The sequence below is a fragment of the Chlorocebus sabaeus genome, chromosome 12 (genome assembly GCF_047675955.1).
Source record: "Chlorocebus sabaeus isolate Y175 chromosome 12, mChlSab1.0.hap1, whole genome shotgun sequence".
In the NCBI taxonomy this organism is placed as follows: Eukaryota; Metazoa; Chordata; class Mammalia; order Primates; family Cercopithecidae; genus Chlorocebus; species Chlorocebus sabaeus.
Genome location: NC_132915.1, coordinates 79,320,518 through 79,343,353, shown reverse-complemented (window position 1 = coordinate 79,343,353; position 22,836 = coordinate 79,320,518). Strand labels below are relative to the sequence as shown.

General features: G+C 46.7%; 1 protein-coding gene across 4 annotated transcripts in view; it reads left to right on the top strand.

The window, feature by feature from the left end:
• PTPN3 (protein tyrosine phosphatase non-receptor type 3) overlaps window positions 1-22,836 on the top strand; it is a 122,154-nt gene that overhangs the window by 76,376 nt on the left and 22,942 nt on the right. For all 4 annotated transcript variants that reach the window (XM_007968469.3, XM_007968467.3, XM_007968470.3 and 1 more), the window contains 6 exons: window positions 940-1,116; window positions 11,135-11,321; window positions 11,473-11,550; window positions 13,025-13,081; window positions 14,776-14,932; window positions 16,793-16,953. In XM_007968469.3, coding sequence (XP_007966660.2) covers window positions 940-1,116; window positions 11,135-11,321; window positions 11,473-11,550; window positions 13,025-13,081; window positions 14,776-14,932; window positions 16,793-16,953 — 817 coding nt within the window. The remainder of the gene's footprint in view (window positions 1-939; window positions 1,117-11,134; window positions 11,322-11,472; window positions 11,551-13,024; window positions 13,082-14,775; window positions 14,933-16,792; window positions 16,954-22,836) is intronic.

Sequence of the window (22,836 nt, the reverse complement as noted above, 5' to 3'; positions counted from 1 at the left end):
ACTCGTGGCCTGGAGCTCTTGTAGTTATTTATAGGTCCTCTCCTGAGGAGTCACAAGAGCCTTTTTACTTCTGCTTTGGACACAGCATTATTGATTATCCAGGCCCAGGGGGATTGCAAATCATGGAGGCCCTGACAGTCCTGAGGAGAAATGGCTAACAAAGAAAGGGAAGATGGAAAAACTGTGAGGGAAAATAGAACTTAGAAAGCTCGGCAGCCTGGGATCCCACGCTGCAGGAGCTGACGCCCAGGTGCCACACTGGATGCCCTGAGAACACAGCCTCATTGGATTCATTCTCAGGAGCAGGTAAGTACAGCCAAGGCCCAGAGAGGTGACGTGCCTTGCCCAAGGTCACATGCCTACTGCCGCTGTTGGAGGACAGGCCAGTGCTTATATGCCCATCTAATGCATATAAACGAGTTTAATAAGGGATATATCTTAAAAAGCAAACATTTTCTCTTGGATCAAGTGAAATTCACATGAAGGGATGTTGCTGCAGTAAGGTTGGAGTTTTGCTGAGAAATGTAGTTTGGCTTCTAAACCTTTTGTTTGCATTGTTCAAATTAATCAGAAGAAATCTCTGAATAGCAGTCCTTATGGCCTATTTATGTCTTGAGAGCTGGAGTCCTCCTGGAAGAATAACTTACCCTTAAGTCAATACCCGTCACTTCCCAAAGGGCATAAACCCATCTAATTCTGCCTGTTTATACAGCTGAGGCTACTGTTCTGGGAGCTACCACTTGACTGAGAGCGTTAGGGACTGGTGTCACCCTTGGTGCCTTCTGCTGGGGTAGTAATGAGTTAACTGGCTCTGAATGTCAGCCTCCACCAAGGAAGGCATCCTTAGAAAGGTCAGGACACGAGGTTCACTGGTGTCTAATTAAATTTTTAAGTGGAATTTGCTTTGAACACTTTGCACTCAACGTTTTTCCCACTCAGGCGAAGTCCTCGGCTCCGGCACGAAATTCGAAAGCCACGCCACTCTTCTGCAGATAACCTTGCAAATGAAATGACCTACATCACGGAAACGGAAGATGTGTTTTACACGTACAAGGGCTCTCTGGCCCCCCAAGACAGCGATTCTGAAGTTTCTCAGAACCGAAGCCTGCACCAAGAGTAAGAAACTTGTGTTGTTTTATTTCTGGGTATCTGCTTTTTGGCTGTTGCAGAATTTGCTCAGGTCCAGATTGCCATTTGAGAGGAACCAAGAGCTGGTGCCTGCAGCCAGCTCCCAAGGGTGCCCTCTGCCAGGATAAGAACATAAATCAGACTCTACCTTTTCACCCGGAAGACAGTCTGTGTGCCTGGGGTCTACAGCTTGTACTTCTTTTTGTCCACAACAAAGACTTTCTACTCGCTAAGTACATGTTAGTCTCTTGAATTAGTCTCCTCTCCAGCTCACGAGCAAAGCCCTGTTTAAATCATTCCGTATTCTACAGGTACAGACTCTAGGGACATGTTAACTCTGATTTTCCTAGATTAATAAAGTTTTACCTTCACATGATTTCAAATCATTGGAAATATGCTTGCTTCTAAAAACCTTCTCTGAACAACAGGGTTCTGAGGGGTTTTGGTTTCAATTAATAGTTAGTATAAAGAAACAAACATGTTAGAATATCTCTAATTTTCTTTTACAAATTTTTGTTGAATTTTTATGTCCTACTTCCCCACCCCCCCTCCCGCCCCGCCTTTCCCCCCGCCTCCCGCCATGTGACAGAGTTCCCTCATAGCTCAAGGCCAGAAAAAATGTCTGTCCTGAAAGACTGGTTGAGTGCTTTTGTTTTTCAATAGGATACATTTAACCCATTTGTTTCCCTTTTTGCCTTGGTTACCAGGGAGTTCGGAGCTGCACATTAGGCTCATTGTATTAACTTTCCTCAGCCCAGATTTCTTATGTAGTACTTTCCCTTCCTCCTTTGCCTTTGTTATATAGGTCTTTTTTGTTGTTGTTGTCTTATTTTAATGGATTCGTAGTTACATATCTATACATTTTGGGGTCAACTCGCAAATCATTTTTTTTAAGTAGGGAAGGCATAGATTATAAATTAGGTTAAAGCATGATAGTAAAGGATCAGCTGTTAGGAAGTCAACCATAGTCATCGGGCATCTATTCTGTTAAGCCTCATACTAAGTCTAAAATACAGAAAGATAATGCCCCCCTAACAGCCGAGGATTAGCAAGCAGGCACTTTAGTCAATCTATACATTTTTCACCACTGTAGCTAGTAGGCTGAAAGCATCAAATGCATTCTGATTGTACTCCACGCATTCGCAGGTAAATTGCAAATCTCCTTCCCATTTATGTGTGAGGCTGCTACCTCTCCTCTGTCCTTACCCAGAGCAAACATGGTTTCCAGTTTATCTGTGTTCTTAACACCTCTGGTTAAATAATCCCTGTGTTCATTCTTTCCTTGTGGCCTGAGCCTGGATGATGCTTTTGCTAAATGGTTACTATCTCTTGTTCCAACTTGCAGCCTGCTGCCCCTTTGTCAGGGATACAGTGGATGATTGTGAGTTCCTTTGTGTGACTTTGTAGCTTTTCAAATCACAAGCACATCTATAAATACAAGGCAGGAGTGCAGGCATGTGTGACTAGAGCCGTATTGAGTCTGCAGTGGGGCTCTGTAGCTTTGGCAAAAGGAGAAAACGGTTTAGGGAACTGTTCAAGGGTTCTGGGAAACCCACTCAAGCCTGCCACGTCAGAGCTTCCTGCAGTGGTTTGCAGTCCCATCACAGAATTTTACAGCATCTAGACCTTTGCTGTCCAGTATAGCATCCACCAGCTGCAGGTGTCTATTCAGATTTAAATTAATTAAAATAATAAAAATGTAAGCATTCAGTTCCTCGGTCACACGAGCCTCCTCTGAAGTGCTTGACAACCACACAGGAGTGGTGGCCTCCATCTTGGACAGCACAGATACAGCCCATTCCCATCATTGCAGAAAGTGTTGCCAGCAGCACGCATCTAGACTAACACGTTTATTGCATCATTCATTTAAAGGGGAGTGAACTCCTAGAATATCTACAAGTGAAAAGTGCATTTTTCAAACAGAATTCATGTGGGAGTAGGTTTGGAATCATCACCTTGCTTGCAGTCTGGGTGCTCCACACCACTCACCCAGCTGCTCATCTGTGGCATGGGGTGGGTGGGTAGCCTCTGAGCGCCCTCACAGCCCAGCACCCTCTGTGTCTTTATGCAATCAGTGCCAGGTGGGGAGGGATGCATTCTGTCCAATGACATGTGGATGCTTTAGAGGGCTTGCATTCATTCCCGAGTCCAGGGGTACCCTTTCTACATCCTCGGCTGGTCATTGAGGGGAACGCCAGAGCAAATTAGAGAAGTTGTTTCAGGAGCCTCCAGGCCAGCTGGGCAAATAGCACATTATCAGCCTGCGCTGCCACACTCCAGGGCTCTGTCGCTTTGGTGAAAGGAGAAGGGGGGCTTAGGGAACAGTATGTGTCCTACATCAGATTTTCCTCCTGTGGTCTGCAGTCCCATCACGGAGCATCTAGACCTTTATAGTCCAATATAGGAGCCACCAGCTCCATAGGACTATTTACATTTCTGTTCATTAAAATTAAATAAGATTTAAAATTCGCTCCCTCAAGCACTGTTTGATGTAAGTGATTTCTGGCCCTGCTCGTTCCTACACATTGCACAGTGATTCTTCTTGAAACCCCTTCTTGAGACCTTGTAAAATGTGTCATCTTGGGGCACTTCTTACCTTGCACCTAAATGTTAAGAATAGCAAATAACGGTGGTTCAAAGGCAGGCTTCCTTGCAGGGTTTTGCCAGGTGTACTGACAATAGACATGTCAGGCGGTCAAGTTAGTGACTGTCCTCTGCAAGTGGGGTGAGCAGCTAGAAAAGCAGCCCCTACCACCTCTGTTAGGTAGGAGACCTCTTCCTGCTGGTGGGAAGCCACTTCGTGCTGGGTCTTCAGAGGAGGCTGACCCTCCTGAGGGTCTGGGGACCCCCATTGCCCCGGGTAAGAAGTACAGACTGGTCTGTACTTGGTGAGAGGAAAAAACCTGTTCGTTCGTTTCTGTGAGTATTTGCAAAATGTTTAAGAAATGTTTGACATGTTTTATACAGCAGATTTGTGTTAAGAGGCAAAAAGAAGCATTCTGTCAGAGAAATCAGATGAATAATACCACAGACAGCGAGGAGGGTTCCTTTTAAGAAGAAGAATTAAGTGTGATGTTCCGTACTCATTTAAAAGAGAAGAAAGAGAGAAAGAAAGAAAAAGAGCGGTTAGATTTGGCTGTAAACCCAGAGTGGCGCAGCTCAGGCTGCCTGAGTGCCATCTTAGCGGATGAGTCACTTGCTGGTTTGTTCCATATTTATAGCAGCACAGCAAAGTTGATGATTATAGTTACGAATCCTTGGCAGTTTGCTTTGTGCCCAAGTAGGCTGCACTCTTTTGTTGCTCCCAAGGTTCTATCAGCCATTGTGTGTTCCTTTCCCTGCTTCCAAGTGAAGACCAAATTCTGCAGAGAAGTAAGTTTCCTTCATGGCAGAAATGAAAAACCTACCAGTCTCCACCAAGATGAAAGGGAGAGGATGTTCCCTGAAGAAAGAGACATGCAGAACAGAAACTGGGGGAAACACTTTGTAGAGAAGTTCAGAGTTGTACTAGAGAAACTTTCCGGTCACTGTTTTATCATAGTTGTCTCGATGGGTCACCAGCATGACACCCTCCGAGTGGATGGGGCTTCATGCCTGCATAACTTTTTGCTGTTTGTTTGACTCTTTCCTTAGAGCCTGCCTTCTTGCATGGGATGTGGGGCAGCCATGGCTTTTTATTTCAAAAATTCCGTGCCGGCCAGGCGTAGTGGCTCACGCCTCTAATCCCAATACTTCGGGAGGTCATACTGGGCAGATTGCTTGATCCTAAGAGTTCAAAACCAGCCTGGGCAACATGGCAAAACCCCATTTCTACGAAACATACAAAAATTAGCTGGGCACAATGTTGTCTGCCTGTTGTCCTAGCTACTCGGGAGGCTGAGGTGAGTGAAACATTTGAGCCCGGGAGGTCGAGGCTGCAGTGAGCTGTGGTCGCACCACTGCACTCCAAGTTTGGCATTGGAGTGAGACCTTGTCTCAAAAATAAAAATAAAAACTTCTGTTCACTGGCGGGAACCTAGGGGATTCCCCTTCTTCAGCTTTGGCGGCAGTAGGAATTCCCCCGACGCTACTGTGGGTCCCCCCAGGCCTGAGCTCCCTGCCAGCAATGGAGAGTCCCTTATAGTGTGGCAGTGTGCTCTGTCATTAGACAACCCAGGTGCCCACCGTTCTTCCCAAGCTGTGCTGGAAGCCTCCTTGACACTGACCCAGCATCAAGCTTCCTGCCTTGAACTCTCAGGACAACACAGATGGTGTCTGTTCCCAGTTCCACCTGCCAGCCTTGGTTACTGTTCCTTCAGCTACACAATTCCAGTGTAGTCACTTTCCACCCATCACCCTCATAACCACCATTCTCCAAGTGTAGGTGAGCCCTTCTAGAGGGTGGCACCAGATCTGAATGTGGAGGAAGGATCTACATACCATTCTACATGTCCCTCTCAGAGGACACCAGGCAGGGACAGGGTTTTGTTCAGAGTGTTTATGTCCCTTTTCCGTGAACCTTGCCTTCTTATTTGGGCCCACTTGCATGTGGACGTCTAAAACACCTGAAACCCAGCATGATCCAGTCTCAGCTATTCATGTTGGTGTCCAGCTCATGGCTGTTCCTGTGTTTTGGTGAGGAGAGGCCATTGTTTCAATACTACCCGGTTTGCACCTATTGGAAACATCAGTCATCCCTCACTCCTCCTTTTCTTTCACTGTCCTTATGCCATTTCTCATCTTGTTGATTCTACCTCCCAGACATCTCTTGTATTTGATTCCTCCCCCATCCCCACTGCACTGCCCCGTGCAGCCACCATCATCTCTTGCACAGTCTAGCTCAGTCGTATCCAAACCGTCCCCGTCTTTGGTGTCACCTCCTTCCACACCATGCTTCACAAGAATAGCAAATTTATCATTCTGAAATACACATCCAAGAATGTCACTCCCTGCTTAAATACCTTTTATCTGCTTTTTCAACATTTCCTGCCTTTACCTGTGCTGCTGCTTTTGTTTGTTTGTTATTATCAATGTTTTGCCAGAATGCCCTCTTTTTCCCACTTAACTATCTGTTCAATCTCCTATTAATTCATCTTTCAAACTCAAGCTCAAGTGCACCTGCTCCAGGAAGCCTCTCCTGGCCTCACACGGTACCCTAGACATCTGAGCATCTCCACTGTAGCATGATAATATTATTACTTGGTTAATTGTATTTCTTCTTCTGTGGACAATGAATTCTTTGAGGGCAGGGATAGTGCCCTATTCACCTCTCCTTCCTTAAAACCTGACATGGGTATTTGGCATTTAATAGACATTCAATGACTGGATGGATGGATGGATGGGTGGGTGGATGGGTGGGTGGGTGGATGGATGGATGGATGGGTGGGTGGGTGGACGGACAGACGGACAGACGGATGGGTGGACAAATGATTAGATGAAACTGGATGGGACCCCGGGATATAAACTCCTAAGTTTTCACAATGGGATGCCCCCTCTGCCACTTCCACATCATGTGTCCATATCACATGAGCAACATCACGCCATATTTATCTGTACCCCAAGAACTCAAACATATTTACTTTGACAAGTTTCGTAACTGTCACCTGTGAGCAGGACTATGTGGTAGGTGCCCCTGCAGGACATCTGTCAATCAGAAATTCCCCTCAGAGGATTCAGGGATGAATTGACTGAGGTTTAGCAAGTGCTTTCTTGCCAATGAGGTGTCTGATATCTGTAGGGGAAGCCTAGTCAGATTCATGATCTGTTGTTCCAGCAGGAAAGATTGCGAGCTCAGAAAGCACCATACCTGAACCATGTCCCTTCTGCCACTTTGATCTTGTGCCCTTGGCATTTATTACAGCCCCAGATGAGTTGTTTCCTGTGGAGACTGTCTCCATGTCATAACAATGTGTATGGGAAGACAGTCTTCTTTCTGTCACTCAAGGACCCTTATGTAAGGAGCCATGTGGGACATTTCTCCAGGAATTTTATTCAGAAGAAATTGCCCTCTGGGGGAACTGGTATGCGTTCCTCTAGCGCCATGCTATTCCAGCTGTGGCCACAGGCCAGCAGCTGCAGCACCTGAGAGCTGGTCGAATGCAGAGTCTCAGACCCGCACAGGCCCACCATATCATACTCTGCATTCAGCAGGACCCCAGTTGATTTGTGTGCACAGCACATTCTCAGAAGCTCTGATCTTGCAGATGCTGAGAACCATTTAACCCGCCTTCTCTTTGCACCTGAGCTTCCAGATTTCTGAGTAAATTCCTTGCTCTTTTAGTGTAACTCACCCAGTCACCTCGGGCGATCCTCTTGGTACCTTGCCAAGAAGTTTTATTCTTCATTCACTCAGCATTTCAGTTGAGCACTCCCTGTGTGCCTGGTCCTGTGTTCCGAGCACTAGGAGAGGAACAGAAAGAGCACAAGAGTCTCCTGACCTTGAGAAGCTCCCAAAACAGGGCCCCTGTTCCTTCACACTGCAATCTGAGAGCAGGACTTTGCCCCCTTTCACAGGCGGGGGCTGGGGAGGTCTTTGTAATTCTCCATGGTTTCGGGAGAGCTTCTTAGGGAGTGTTTCTTTCATGGGTGTGTTTCTTTCTGATGCCTGCTGTCTTTACAGTTCAGAAGCATGTGTTTTCTGGAGGGTGAATACTTGTTTGTCTGACTGATGGTGAGTCTCTGTCTCACATTTCTCTGTCTCTGCCCCTTTCTCCCCAAGAACCAGGGTGTGGTCAGTCCCACACTGGCTCCTCCACGGTGTCCCCTCATCCTGCCTCAGGGTCAAACCTCTCCTGCTCCTTCCTCCCGCTAGTCATTGGCTCCGTCCCACCCTCACCGTCTTCTTGCATCCCTCATCCTGTCCCTTTCTTCACTCCACTTGTGATAGGGCGGCTCCCCTGCGCTCCTCAGTCACACTGCATTCTCCCCAGCAACGGAGGAGACGCTAGGGCTTTGGTGCCTTCACCCCTGGCCACCCTGTGCTGTGGCCAGCTGCCATATACTCATTGTATCTCTTCATTTGATGTCCTCTTCCTTGTCTGTCTGTCCATCTTGCACACTGAACAGAACATCACCACGCCCTGCAGCAGAGCACCTGTGTACACAGTTGAGCAGGCCAAAAATCAGCCACTTGTTGAAATAAATGACTGAGAGTAACCCCTCCAACCCTGCTTAGAAAATAGGTTAGGGCAGGCCAGGTGCGGTGGCTCACGCCTGTAATCCCAGCACTTTGGGAGGCCGAGGCAGGCAGATCACAAGATCAGGAGATTGAGACCATTCTGACTAACATGGCGAAACCCTGTCTCTACTAAAAATACAAAAAATACAAAAAAAAAAAAAAATTAGCCGGGCATGGTGGCGGGCGCCTGTAGTCCCAGCTACACAGGAGGCTGAGGCAGGAGAATGGCGTGAACCCAGGAGTGGAGTTTGCAGTGAGCCGAGACTGCGCCACTGCACTCCAGCTTGAGCGACAGAGTGAGACTCTCTCTCGAAAAAGAAAAAGAAAAAGAAAAATAGGTTGGGGCATAAAATGACTTGGAATATAGTATTAGTACTAGCAGCAGTAGTAATAGTAGTAGTACTGTGGTCATTTAATACCATGGGCTGGTTTAGACAGACCACTGAGTTTTAAATCAAGAAAGAAAAATAGGGCTGGGGATGGTGGCTCACACCTGTAATCCCAGCACTTAGGGAGGCCAGTGCAGGAGGATTGCTTGAGACCAGGAGTTCTAGACCAGCCTAGGCAACATAGTGAGACCCTGTGTCTACAAACAATTTTTAAAAGGCCAGGCACCATGGCTCACGCCTGTAATCCCAGCACTTTGGGAGGCCAAGGTGGGTGGATCACGAGGTCAAGAGATCGAGACCATCCTGGCCAACATGGTAAAACCCCGTCTCTACTGAAAATATAAAAAATTAGCCGAGCATGGTGGCGGGCACCTATAGTCCCAGTTACTCAGGAGGCTGAGGCTGGAGAATCACTTGAACCCGGGAGGTGGAGGTTGCAGTGAGCCGAGATTGCACCACTGCATTCCAACCTGGTGACAGAGTGAGACTCCATCTCAAAAAAAAAAAAATCAAAGTTAGTTGGACATGGTGAATGCCTGTGGTCCCAGCTACTCAAGAGACCAAGATAGGAAGATCTCTTGAGTCAGGAGATCAAGGCTGCAGTGAGCTGTGGTCACGAAACGGCACTCCAGCCTGGGCAACAGAGCATTACCCTGTCTCAAAAGAAAAAAAAATGGATCGGGGGGTGTGGGGAGGGAGAGAGAGAGAGAGACAGAGGCAGAGACAGAGACAGACAGAACGAGAACTGGAAATACCCTTTTAACTTGTTTTGTAACTGCCAAGCAGTTGCCCTTTCTGCCACTAGGTGATGCTCTTGTAAACAGTGAAACCTAGCAAAAATGCCGTATTTGGGGGGAATTTTTTAAAACTCGCTTTTACATCATTGAAAGTCATTCTTTTTCAATCTGAAAACTTGTGTACAACTTCAATTGCAAAATATTCTCTCTCTGAAATGTCTTCCCATCCATAACACCTTACCCCCAACCAGCCACTTGGACACCATAAGGCCAGACTCTTGTCCTACGTATAGCTGTGTTTCTTCATTGGTCTGTCACTGAATATTTTATTCAAATAGATTGTGATTATGAATCATTCTGTGTGAATATGATACAGATTTTATATTTAAATTAAGCTCGTATAAACTCACTAGGAGAAAGAGAATCACCAATTTTATGAAAAATCCATGGATAAGGGATTGAAATAAAGGTCGAGAAAGAGGCGGTAGCAGCTGTCTTTTGTCTGGGTTTCACTGAATGACTTGGTCTCTGCGCTTCTCCCCTCACTTCACTTTGGATGAGGTTAGGGTAGGGCAGAGTCTTAGAATGTAGGAGAGCCCCACATTCATCAGCCCTGTAAGGTATCTGTGCTGGGCCTGTGACTCCGGAAGGGGCTGGTGTGGGTGATGCAGAGACTCAAGGGTCCTGTCCTCTACAGTGACAGCAGGGTTGGTTAATCCCTGTGACCCTGAGGGGTTAGAAATGGGGGTCTTGGGAGTGGGCTCTGCATGGCCTGGAGAGGGAAGAAAGGCTCAGGACGCACATCGGTCAGGCTTCTGTCTGCTAAGTGAAGAGAAAGCCCCGTGACCCTGGGCGAGTTACTCAGCCCCTCCTGACCTCAGTTTCTTCACCTGTGAACTGGGAGTTAGAACAGTGACCACAAAGGTCTGTTCAGTTCTCATCATCTGTAACTCTCTAAGACAGCGCTGTCCAGCAGGACTTCCTGCCGTGGTGGAATGTTCTCTCACTGCACTGTCTCATACAGGAGCCACTGGCCGCGTGTGGCTAGTGAGCCTGTGAGGTGTGGCTGGTTTCTTGTCTTAACTTATTTAAATTTGAGTAGCCACATGTGACTAGTGGCTACCATACTGAACATTGCAGCTCCACGATACAGAAGAAACTATGTTAGATAGAGGAAAATGAAACATCTCAGCGTGGCAGTTCATGGATGTCACAGGCAAATCATGCCAACTAGGAATAATATAAATTCTCCTGAATGCACATCAACAACAGTCCCGTTTCCTTAGAGCAGGCAAGAGTCCTATGAAGCAGAACCATCCACAGAAATTAGACAGAAGGAAAAAAGCTTTCAGAAGGGATGAGCCGTGCATCTGCATGAGCTTGCCTGGCAGAGCCTCGTTCAGTAATGATACCACCAGAGTAACTGGACACATCTCCCTTTCACCCTTCTAAAGCAGCAGGGAAGGGAGCAGAGTTTTCAGCAGTTTCCAGATCCACCCTGCCTCCTATCACTTTTCCCCAAAACTACGTGACAATGTCTAGGCCAGATGTGGGCAGGGGTGGTCAGTGCGCCCTGAGTGTACTCAAATCCTGCTGACAACCCGTGCAGCTGAGGCTCCAGGGAAACATATAGCCCCCAGGTGCCAGGCCCCTACAGTCAGCAGTGTTTGCTCTAATAAAACAGTAACCCAGTTATTAATGTCTCCTCATTCCCCATGATGAAGGAGTCTATCTGAGAACAATCCAGCACAAAGCTACCGGACCCAGAAGTCATCCAGTTCTGTGTCTCCGTCTTCAAATGCTCCAGGCTCCTGCTCACCTGACGGCGTTGATCAGCAGTTCTTAGATGACTTCCACAGGGTGACCAAAGGGGGCTCCACCGAGGATACCAGCCAGTACTACTGTGACAAGGTGAGCGAGCGCAGGCAGCCGGGTGACCCACCCGGCCAGGGCTTCCAGACCCCTTGTGGGCAGCTGAGTAGCTCTGACTAAATGAAAATATCTTATCACCAACTGCTGGAGGGAAATGTGATGTAAATGACCACTTTCAAACGTTTTCCAGAATGATAATGGTGACGGCTACTTAGTCTTGATCCGTATCACACCAGATGAAGATGGAAAATTTGGATTTAATCTTAAGGTACGTTGTGTATTTGTAAAGGAAGTTTTGTGCTGTGAAGCAATCTTTCGATGAGTTTTTAATTTGCATTAGAAATGTGCTGCATTCCTGAGTTGCATAAGGAAATTGATTCAACCCTCAGAATTGAGAGTTGGGGAGTTTTTTTGTTTTTGTTTAGTTTGAGTTTTTTGGCTTTTCTTTTTTTTCTTTTTTTCTTTTTTTTTTTTTTGAGAAAAAACTCACTCTATTGCCCAAACCTAGAGTGCAGTGGCACGATCGCAGCTCACTGCAGCACCGACCTCCCCAGGCTCGATGATCCTCCCACCTCAGCTAGGGCTATCAGAATGCACCACTATACCCAGCTAATATTTTTCATATTTTTTGTAGAGATGGAGTTTCACCATGTTGTCCAAGTTGGTCTCAAACTCCTGGCCTCAAGCAATCTACTCGGTTTGGCCTTCCAAAGTGCTGGGATTACAGGTGTGAACCACTGTGCCCAGCCTAGAATTGAAAGGTTTTTTTTAATGTGGCCTTAACAGCTGTCAAAGGCCAAGTGCCGGTTCTGTGCCTGGCATTGGCTATGCACTAGATTCATAGCACCTTCTTAAGTTCTGATAATAAGTGGTAAGGTCAGTATTTTTAAACCCATTTTGCAAATGAATACTGAGGTTCCAAGAGATGAGGGCACACACTTGGCAAACAGATCTACCCACTTTAGGAATGCTATTAAGAGAACCCCTCAGCATTGCTGAAGCTGATAAGAGAAAACAATTCAAGTTCAACCTGCAGGGCCACCACTCTCCTCCAGGCACGTTTAAGCAGGATCTGCAAACTAAACTCATAGGCCAAATCCCATCTGTTTCTGTAACTAGTTTTTTTGGTAACAGCCACACCTATTTGTTTACTGGTGGGTTAATGACTGCAGAGTTGAGCAGTTGCATCAGAGCCCTCACTCCCACAAAGCCTCTCTGGCCCTACAGGAAACGTGTACTCACCCCTACTCTAGGACAAAGTGAGGGCAGGTGGTCCCCTACCCCCCAGCTGCCATCGTGCACACCCTCATCTGCCCCAGCAGCTGTGTTGAGGACCAGCGCTCACAGCCAGATGCGCTCACAGGGTGCGCCCCTTTCCCAGGCCTTGTTCACCTCTGCTGAAAGCCCCCTTTTCTAGCAGCACTCGGAAGACATACTGTGGAGTCCCTCTCCTGGGGGCGTCTGCATTTTTAAGGAGGAGCTTGCTCTGAGTGCATCTTTTAGTTCATGAACTGTGGGAATAGCAGAGGGAGGCTTCTGAACAGAGTCCTGGTCAGCCCGCTGGATCGAGGGGTCAGGAATTTGTTCCATATTTCTGAAATGACGTGTAATTCTAATCAGCCATAGTGAAGTTTGAAGCCTCGCTGTGCCAGAGACTCACATTTATTGGTACCTCCATGTTGTTGATGCTGTGAGCTACTCCAGTGTTTGTTTGTTTGTTTTTAACTTTAAAATGTTTACAGGGAGGAGTGGATCAAAAGATGCCTCTTGTGGTATCAAGGATCAACCCAGAGTCACCTGTAAGTAAATACATTCCATGTTATTCCTCGTGTTTGTTCTCCCCTAATTCTAACAGGTTTCTGTTTCTGTGTCCCATTTCTTTTTTTGCCAGAGCAAAGAACCTGCTTAGATACACCATGTTTTCTAGAACCTTGCTGCTCACTGTGCTCTTTGAAGCCATAGCACCCGTGTTAGCTGGGACCTCATTAGAAATGCAGGCTCTCTGGCCCCAGCTTAGGCCTGCTGAACCGGAATCTGCATTTTTAACAAGAGCCTTGAGTGGCTGGTATGCACATTAAATTTTCGGAAGTCCTTTTCAAGAGAAGGAAACTCAGGCAGTCTGCTGTTCTGCTCACTCTTAGTGGGCACGTGGGCCCTGTGCCTCTTCTCACCATCTTTCCACCAGTGCCCCTCTCATCCTCTGTTTAGGCCTCCTAAGAAGAGCATTTGCTTTGTTTTTCTTTCAAATTTATTTTATTGTTTTTAGGCCAGACATAGTGGCTCACACCTGTAATCCCAGCACTTTGGGAGGCCGAGGCGGGTAAATCACTTGAGGCCAAGAGTTTGAGACCAGCCTGGCTGGCCAACAGGGTGAAACCCCGTCTCTACAAAAAATACAAAAAGTATCTGGGCATGGTGGCGCACAGGTGTGATCCCAGCTACTTGGGAGGCTGAGGCAGGAGAATTCCTTGAACCCAGGAGGCAGAGGTTGCAGTGAGCTGAGATCATGCTGCTGCAGTCCAGTCTGGGTGACAGAGTGAGACTCTGTCTCAAAAATAAAATAAAATAAATTTATTTGATTGTTTTTAAAATAATGATAAGTAATTTTTTCCTTTAATTTTTTTGTTGTGCATACTCAAGGTATACAACATGATGTCTTGTTATACATATAGTACTGCAGTCAAACAAATTAACATGTTCATCACTTTCCATAGTTAACCTTTCTCTTCTTTTTTGAGAGACAGGGTCTCGCTCTGTTGCCCAGGCTGGAATGCAATGGTGCGATCACTGCAGCCTCAAACTAGGCTCAAGCGATCCTCCTGCCTCAGCCTCCCAAGTAGCTGGGACCACAGATGTGTGCCACCTCACCTGGCTCCATAGTTACCTTTTAATCATCTGTTTTTTTAAAGCAGTAGGAGTCACTGTGCCTCCTTACAGTGAACCATGTTGGGATTACTCTGAAGTAGTCCTTAAGCTCTTGTCATTTAACTTTTGTTACTGTTTATGGTTTCTGTAAATTCAGAAGGCTTTCTTTCCTGTGCTGTTCAGTACCTTACTTCTCTCCATAATGGTTTTTGCCTCTGCTGTGAAGCTTACAAAAGCTTTCACCTTTGCAAGACAGATGAATACTCACCTCTAGCTGGCAAATCATTTCCTAACAGTACATCTAGGAAACAAAAGGCTGGAAATGGTATAGTTATATTATAATAAGTGAAGGTTGACTACCACAGAGGAATGGCGTCAGCAGTTTTTATAGCCTTATTCTGAAATGTTTTATAACTTATATTCTGAGCAGTACTTCTTTATATCGTGCAACCAACTACCATGTCCACATAGCAGTAGATGTATTATAAAAACAATGACAGTACTACCCGAGGGAGAGAAGGCAAACTTGATCGTGGTCTCAGGTGTCTGGGAGCAGAGCGAGTCAGCGTTCTTCCCCCGAGGACTGTGTTATGGTAACAGGAGAAACTCGCTTTTCCCCTCCACCCAGGCGGACACCTGCATTCCTAAGCTGAACGAAGGGGATCAAATCGTGTTAATCAATGGCCGGGACATCTCAGAACACACCCATGACCAAGTGGTGATGTTCATCAAAGCCAGCCGGGAGTCCCACTCACGGGAGCTGGCCCTGGTGATCAGGAGGAGAGGTAATGGCCACCTGGGGGGCGGAGCCATAGGGACACTGCTCTAGCAAAGCCACGTCTGTTCCAGCCCTTTATCTGCTCTTGAAAATGTTGAGTTTGTAGCCAACATTTGAAAATCAAGAATCTTCAGGTAATAACCCAATGTTTGGCTTCTCACTTGAAAAATGTGAAGATCTGCCCACATGAGCCTGTCCCCATGTGGCCAGTCTTCTGGAGAGAGGCAGCGCCCACCCACCCTCTTTATACAGGACATGAGCCCCTGGCTCCCAATTCCTCCCAGGCCCAACGCAGCCCACGTCACACAGTCTCTAAGCGGCACGACCCTGCAGACATTTGCATTTTCAGCCCCTTCCCAAATGATCGGGTGATATTTTATTCATGCATGTTTGATTTTGTCGGGGAGGCAGTGAGGAGAGCAGGGCCTGTCTCAGGTGATTCCTCACTCTGCCTCTGTGGGCTAGGGACCTTGCAGGAGTTACATAACCATTCTGTGGTTCAGCTGGCTCAGGTGTGGAGGAGGACAGCAGTGGTCCCGACTTCACAGGGTTGTTGTGAAGATTAAATGACACTTGGGGCTGGGCACAGTGGCTCACACCTGTAATCTCAGCACTTTAGAAGGCCGAGGCAGTTGTATCACCCAAGGTCAGGAGTTCGAGACCAACTTGACCAACATGGTGAAACCCCATCTCTACCAAAAATACAATAGCTGGGTGTGGTGCCGTGTGGGTATAGTCCCAGCTACTCAGGAGGCTGAGGCAGGAGAATCACTTGAATCCAGGAAGTGGAGGTTACAGTGGGCTAAGATCATGCCACTGCACTCCAGCCTGGGTGACAGAGCGAGACTCCATCTCAATCAAGCAATCAATCAATCAATCAATGGCACTTAGACTGGAAAGTACCTGCATTGCTGCCTGATGGGAGCAGAGGTTTGAAGGACAGCCTCTACTGAGCATCACACTGTTGTCTTTATAGTTGTTGTTATAAAATTACATCAAGTTCCTTGAACACCCTGCACAGCTGTAAAATACTGAAAGTAAATGAAGGTTGTGTCTGCAAAGCCCTGGCCCTGTGTCTCTGCCTTCCTCGCACGTGTGGCTCACACCCCACACTGCTGCGCTCCTGCCTCGGCTCTGCTCCCACTACAACTCTCAGTCCAGAGCCACCAGGACCAGCTCTGACCCTTCCTCCTCCGTGAGGCCTTATTGGATCTCTCCGGATCCCCACCTGTGCAAGGTGGGAGGTGGGGTGGGGGGGGGTCCTAGCTTTGCTTTCACCTGTATTGAATTTAACATGAAGGGAGAATGTGCACTAAAGAGGTAGGGCTGAAGCACAGAAGAGATGCTAGGACTGCAATATTTACGTGGGAGCCTCCCACATAGAAATGGCCCTGAGTTAGGGATTGTGCTCTCAGGAATAATGGTGTCACAGGGAAAGCCTTTGACCTCACCCTCATGCCTGGGGAAATGCCCAGTTTGGGGAAGTAAATGAAAAAACCTGAGAAAGAAGGGGGAGTCGGGATGGGTAGAAGAATAACCAGGTCAGAAAGAGCAAGCAGAGACAATATGCTTTTTAAAAAAACATTCTTTCCCTTTCCTTTACCTTTGACAAAAACCTCTGGGTGCTGAACACCATTATTTAAAACTAACCAGGAAGATTAGTATGTCATTTTATGTAATTAACACATATTGAATCATTCACCTAGAAGTAGTATCTTTGGTGCAAATGATTACCGTGTAGCTTAATCATTTAATAAGATGTTTTCAACCATCTGCATTCAGGTGTCATAGGTGTGATTTGTTTGAGGAAAACTGATAAACCCAGGTGTTGCTGCACAAGTCAGATGCCCTGTCTTGTACATTACAGCTGTCCGCTCATTTGCTGACTTCAAGTCTGAAGATGAACTGAACCAGCTTTTCCCCGAGGCCATTTTCCCCGTGTGTCCAGAGGGTGGGGACACTTTGGAGGGGTCCATGGCACAACTAAAGAAGGGCCTCGAAAGCGGGACGGTGCTGATCCAGTTTGAGGTAAGACCCTCTGGAGGCTGAATCCCAAGGCCTGGGCCACTGCCGTGTCGCCTGTGAGGCTGTCCCTGCCTCTGAGCAGCAGAGGAAATGAGGCAGAGACACAAGCCCTCGTTTCCTCGGCCGAGATGATTGTGTGTTTCGCAAACCAAAAACAGTCAACTGAGTCTCTATGAGGACTGACAGGGCGAGGCCTATGCTTGTCATGGATAACAGAGTACAGCAGGCAGCCCCACCTCAGGCTCGGAGCAGCAAGCAGGGATCAGGGTGGCCACCCTCACTGAACTCTGTCTCACCCTCTTATTCTAGTAACATTTGGTAGTCATGGAGAAACATGCCAGAAACTGAGGAGGAGGGACTCTGAGCGTATTTAGCTGCCAACACAAAAGCTCAAAACTCCCAGCAGTAGAAGGCAGTGGAGAGGCAGTTGTGGGTGAGCAGCCCAGGGTGGGTGAAGGAGCCAGCTCTCTAACCACCCCCAGCCGTGCACTGGAATTTGGAGCAATTAGTGTCATCCCATGAGGGCATAGTGTCTTGCCCTCCCAGTTTGCCCAGAACCCTATAAACACAAGAAACCAAACTCAAATGCCCGTCTTCCCCAGGGGAACCTGTGATCCCTAGGATTCAGGCTGTTGACAAAGGTACACACAGACATTTTTTATAAAACAAAAGGGAACCAAAGGAGACTCAGCTTTTAAGCCAGTTTTACTGATTACTAACAGAATTAAAATAGAATGTGTTCATCTTCCAAATTTATTTTCTTATTTTTATTTTTTAAATATGTTGTTGTTGTTGTTGTTGTTGTTGTTGTTGTTGTTGTTTAAAATAGAGATAGGGTCTCACTATGTTGCCCAGGCCGGTCGTGAACTCCTGGACCCAAGCAGTCCTCCCGCCTCGGCCTTCCAAAATGCTGAAGTTACAGGCGTGAACCACCACACCCAGCCCATCTCCCAGATTTATTTAAAAGTAGAAGAAAACAGAGTAATTCCTTGAATAAAAGAACACCAAAAAGCATAAAATAGGGCAACAAAAGAAAATAGATCATCATTAGAAATAACAACAGTCTGGGTTCATAAATTCAGGAAGAGAGTCTCACATGGGACTCAAGAACAGAAATCAACAATGCATTATTTGTTAGAAAACCACATAAAGGAAAAAGAAGCAAAACCTGGACATTTGTGAAATGTGTGTGACTGCAGAGTAATTCAGGAAGACTTGAGTAATAGGAATGTTGAGAACGAAGGAATGCAAAGCAGAGAGCTGTGAGTGAAAGGTTGATTTTATGATGCATGGGAAAATACATTAAAGCATTGTGTATTGAACAGCGTAGAAAGCAAAAATCCACAAGCCAGAAAGTAAAAGTGACTGGCTTCCCCCCCCCCTCAAAACAATCAGCAGGGAATTAATTAATGTATTTCTTTATTTAGAGACAGGGTCTCTGTCACCCAGGTTGGAGTGCAGTGGTGCCATCTTGGCTCACTGTAGCCTCCACCTCCCAGGCTCAAGTGATCCTCCTACCTCAGCCTCCCGAGCAGCTGGGACTATAGGTATGCACCACCACTCCTCGCAAATTTGTTTTGTATTATTCTTTTGTAGAGATGCAATTTTGCCATGTTGCCCAGACTGGTCTCAAACTCCTGGGCTGAAGCAAGCCACCTGCCTTGGCCCCCCAAAGTGCTACGATTACAGGCATGAGCCACCACAACCAGCCATTTAAAATTTTTCATTAATCATCTTGACACAATATAAAACAAAAATTATGTACCTTATGGAAATGAAGTCTGGATAAAAGGGTAGTAACAATATAATTACTTGGGTAAAACTAATAGATATATTACTGAGTATTCTACAAAGGGAAATAGCCCTATTTTTCAGTGACCTACAGGAGGCTGTTCACGCTTTTGGTTAAAAAGAAGAAAATGTAGGCTGGGCACGTTGGCTCACGCCTGTAATCCCAGCACTTTGGGAGGCCGAGGCGAGTGGATCACCTGAGGTCAGGAGTTCAAGACCAGCTTGGCCAGCATGGTGAAACCCGGTCTCTACTAAAAATACAAAAATTAGCCACGCGTGGTGGCGGGCACCTGTAATCCTAGCTACTTGGGAGGCTGAGGCAGGGGAATCGCTTGAACCTGGGAGGTGGAGGTTGCAGTAAGCCAAGATCAGCCTGGGCGACAGAGCAAGACTCCATCTCAAAAAAAAGAAAAAAAAAGAAGAAGAAGAAGAAGAAGAAGGAAATATAGAAGTTATCTTCTCTGCTTTGCCTTTCAAAATAGTTCACATTTTGAGCAGTAAAGCTCATTCATATTTTTACACACTCCAAAATTGAAACAAGGAGGAACTTAAAAGCCAGTCACAGTGCATATCGGTTTTTTGGTATTAGAGAGTACAAGAAAAGTGGTGCAAAGTCATTTGTTTATTGATTTAGCGAATGTGTCTTGGGTATTTCCCCTGGATCAGGAACCTGATGAGGGAAGGAGAGGGGTGTTTCTGTCCCCAAGGAGTTGACAATCTAATGTTAGTGCATTTGAGGAGATATGTGTCCCAGAAACAGCTGAAGACCAAGACAGGGTAAGATGTTGTTATACATAATGTACGTTCTGCAGCAACTGGAGGTTAGAGGACTCCAGGAGATCCCTGGAGTGAGATGTGGGATTAATAAAGGGGTGGATAGGATTAAGTGTTGCGGGGAGGGAGCGTATTGCAGGAAAATCTCAGCCCAAACGCAGACAAAGCTTATGGGGGTATCAGGTAGCATAAAGAGACAAGCCCACCTTGGTTGACAAGTGCAGGTCCTGGGCGATGCATCCAGGTGACGACCGTCCTTCAGCCCCGCGAGAACTGGTTCCAGTGTATCAGATAGTCCACAAGGAGGCGCTGTGGGCTCTCATTGAGGAAAACGCAAAGGCTGGTGTTTCCGGTGTTCGGGGAAGCCTCCTTCACGCAGGTGGCTCCAGTTCGAGGTGTGCTTTACATATGGGAATCCCGCAGTGATTTCCCTTGAAAAGTGTTCAACTTTTTGAAAAGTTTTCAAAGGCATTAGAGATAAATACCCACTCTGTCACCAACCTGTGTTTCTGAAAGGGTGACCCTCCGACCACTTGTACGGAGATCACCTGGGAAGTTTATTAAATCAAGGCCCTGCCCAAAGCTAGTGGATCGGCCGCACCAGGATGGGACCCAGATACTAGTACTTTTGACAAGATCAGCACCTGTTTTGATGCACACGCTATTCCAGAGGAGAGACCCAACCGGAACCACTGGCCCCCTGCTGTGCATCCGAGGCCTTGTCTTTGGAGGGTAGGGTTGGATAACAGCGTAAGAAACGGAGAACATATGCATTTTAGGGTTGCGTTTTAGTGTGTATACGTTTCCTTCATTTTTGTCTATACACTTCCTCAAGTAGGAAATTCAAGTAGGAAACCCTTCTTTTTAATCAAATCATTTGCAGAATTCTAAAATACAGAACAGATGAAAGCAGGTCTGCTGTGTGACCTGCGATGGAGCCAGTGGGGTCCTCAGCCCAGCCTCTTCAATCTTCCCTCACTGGCCCCCAGGGCACCCTAGACTAGATAGACCGTCATGTGAAAACCACTGTTACGGGTGCGAGAAAGGTTTCTTACAGAGCAGCCAGAGGAGAGGCATAGAAAAGGAAACCAGATAAAATGGGAAACTAATAGGAAAGGAAAGCTTTCATGAGCACTTACCGTGTGCCACGGACTTTAAAGGATATCACCTTAGGTAGTTCTCACAAGAGCCCTATATAGATGCTGTCATTATCCCAGTTGTAGGCATGAGGGAGCACAGTCTTGGACAGGTTAAGTGACCTCTTCAAGGTCTCACAGTAAATGTCAAAGGCTGATTGGAACCCAGGCAGGCCAACTCAAGAGCTGGTTCTTAGCCACTCTAACCTTTGAAAACTATTAAATGCTATTGATATGTGAGTTGTTTTTTAGAATAATAGAACATCTGAGCTAGGAAATATCTGAGAGGCTGCTGGCCAGGCGCTGTGGCTCACGCCTGTAATCCCAGCACTCTAAGCGGCCGAGGCGGGCAGATCACGAAGTCAGGAGATTGAGACCATCCTGGCTAACACGGTGAAACCCTGTCTCTGCTAAAAATACAAAAAAAATTAGCCAGGCATGGTGGCAGGCGCCTGTAGTCCCAGCTACTCAGGAGGTTAAGGCAGGAGAATGGCGTGATCCCAGGAGGCAGAGCTTACAGTGAGCCGAGATTGTCACTGCGCTCCAGCCTGGGCGACAGAGCAAGACTCTGTCTCAAAAAAAAAAAAAAAAAAAAATTATATATATATATATGTGTGTGTGTGTGTATATGTATATATCTCTGAGAGACTGTCTCCCTGCACGGAACCAGACAGATTTTAAATCCTGACTCTACCCTCACTTCCTATGTGGCCTTAGGCATGTCCCCTAACCTCTGTGGCCTCTGTTTCTCCATCTATAAATTGGGTATCTTGTGAGTTCATTTAATAATTAGATGAGATAAATACTTAATGTGTTACCTGGTATGTGGTCAAAGTGCCATAAAAAGTAACAACTATTATTATTTATAAATAAAGGGAGGCTCCAAGAGTCTGTAGAACATGCCCGAAGTCTGCATAAAAGGTGGTCACTGGCCGGACATGGGGGCTCATGCCTCTAATCCCAGCATTTTGGGAGGCCAAAACAGGGGGATCACTTGAGGCCAGGAGTTTGAGACTAAATATAAAAAAATTAGCCAGCCATGGTGGAACACACCTGTGGTCCCAGCTACTCGGGAGGCTGAGGTGGGAGGATCACTTGAGCCTGGGAAGTTGAGGGTGCAGTGAAATGTGTTGGCACCAATGCACTCCAGCCAGGGTAACAGAGCTCAAAAAAAAAAAAAAAAATTAACTGTGTTGCGCTGGGTTTGGAAGTCTGGGTCGTCTAGTCCTGGTGTTCTGATTCTCTACCTCCTCCAGTGTGGTTGGCAGGTGGGCATCCTGGCCGATGGGGGCATACACTGGGCAGGAGTAGGAAGAGGAAGGGGCTGTTCCCCAACAGGGCCCACCGCAGGTGTCCACACCATGCACTCCACGACACCAAAGACCTGCCCTGGGGTAGCCTTAAATCCCTTCTGCGAGAGCTGGTTTCTATCAGCGCTTACTTTGGAGCATTTTCTTTTTTTTTTTTTTCATGAAGGGAATTCCCCAGTCCCTCCTGTGGCTTTCAGTAAACAATCACAAGTGTGTTCCAGAAAGCATTTGGTCCCAGCTGTCATAAAATCACACTTAATAATTAGCATTCTATAGCACTTTGGAGCCTACCAAGTGTGGTGCACATATGTTGTCTCTGTTGACTCACAACAGTTCTGTGAAGTCGATATGGCCAGCATGGTTAGGATCACCCTTTTATAGATGGAGAAAAAGAATCAGAGAGGCTGAGGGACTTACCCAGTGGCACACAACTAGTCAGAGCCACGATTAGAATATATGTTAAATATCTAGGCTAGGCATAGTTGCTCATGCCTATAATACCAACACGTTGGGAGGCTGAGGCGGGAGGATTGCTGGAGCCTGGGAGGTTGAAGCTACAGTGAGCCATGGTCATCCCACCACACTCCAGCCTGGGCTGCAACAGAGCAAGACCCTGTTTCAAAAAGTAAAAATTAAACTTATTGGTAGCAACTCGCCATTGCTGAGTGTACCCAGCCCTCACCCTGTCCTCCAACTTCAGCCGTTCCCTTTGGTAGCCACACTGTATGAGCTACATCAATGGGAGCAGTTTGGTGGAATTTTTGATTGGCCCCAAACTGCATAAATACTCTTTGTGTAGCCAAGGTAGGGTGTTCCTCTTTCTCTTATGTAAAGGAGCAGAATTGAGGTTACCACTGACCCCAGAATTACCACTT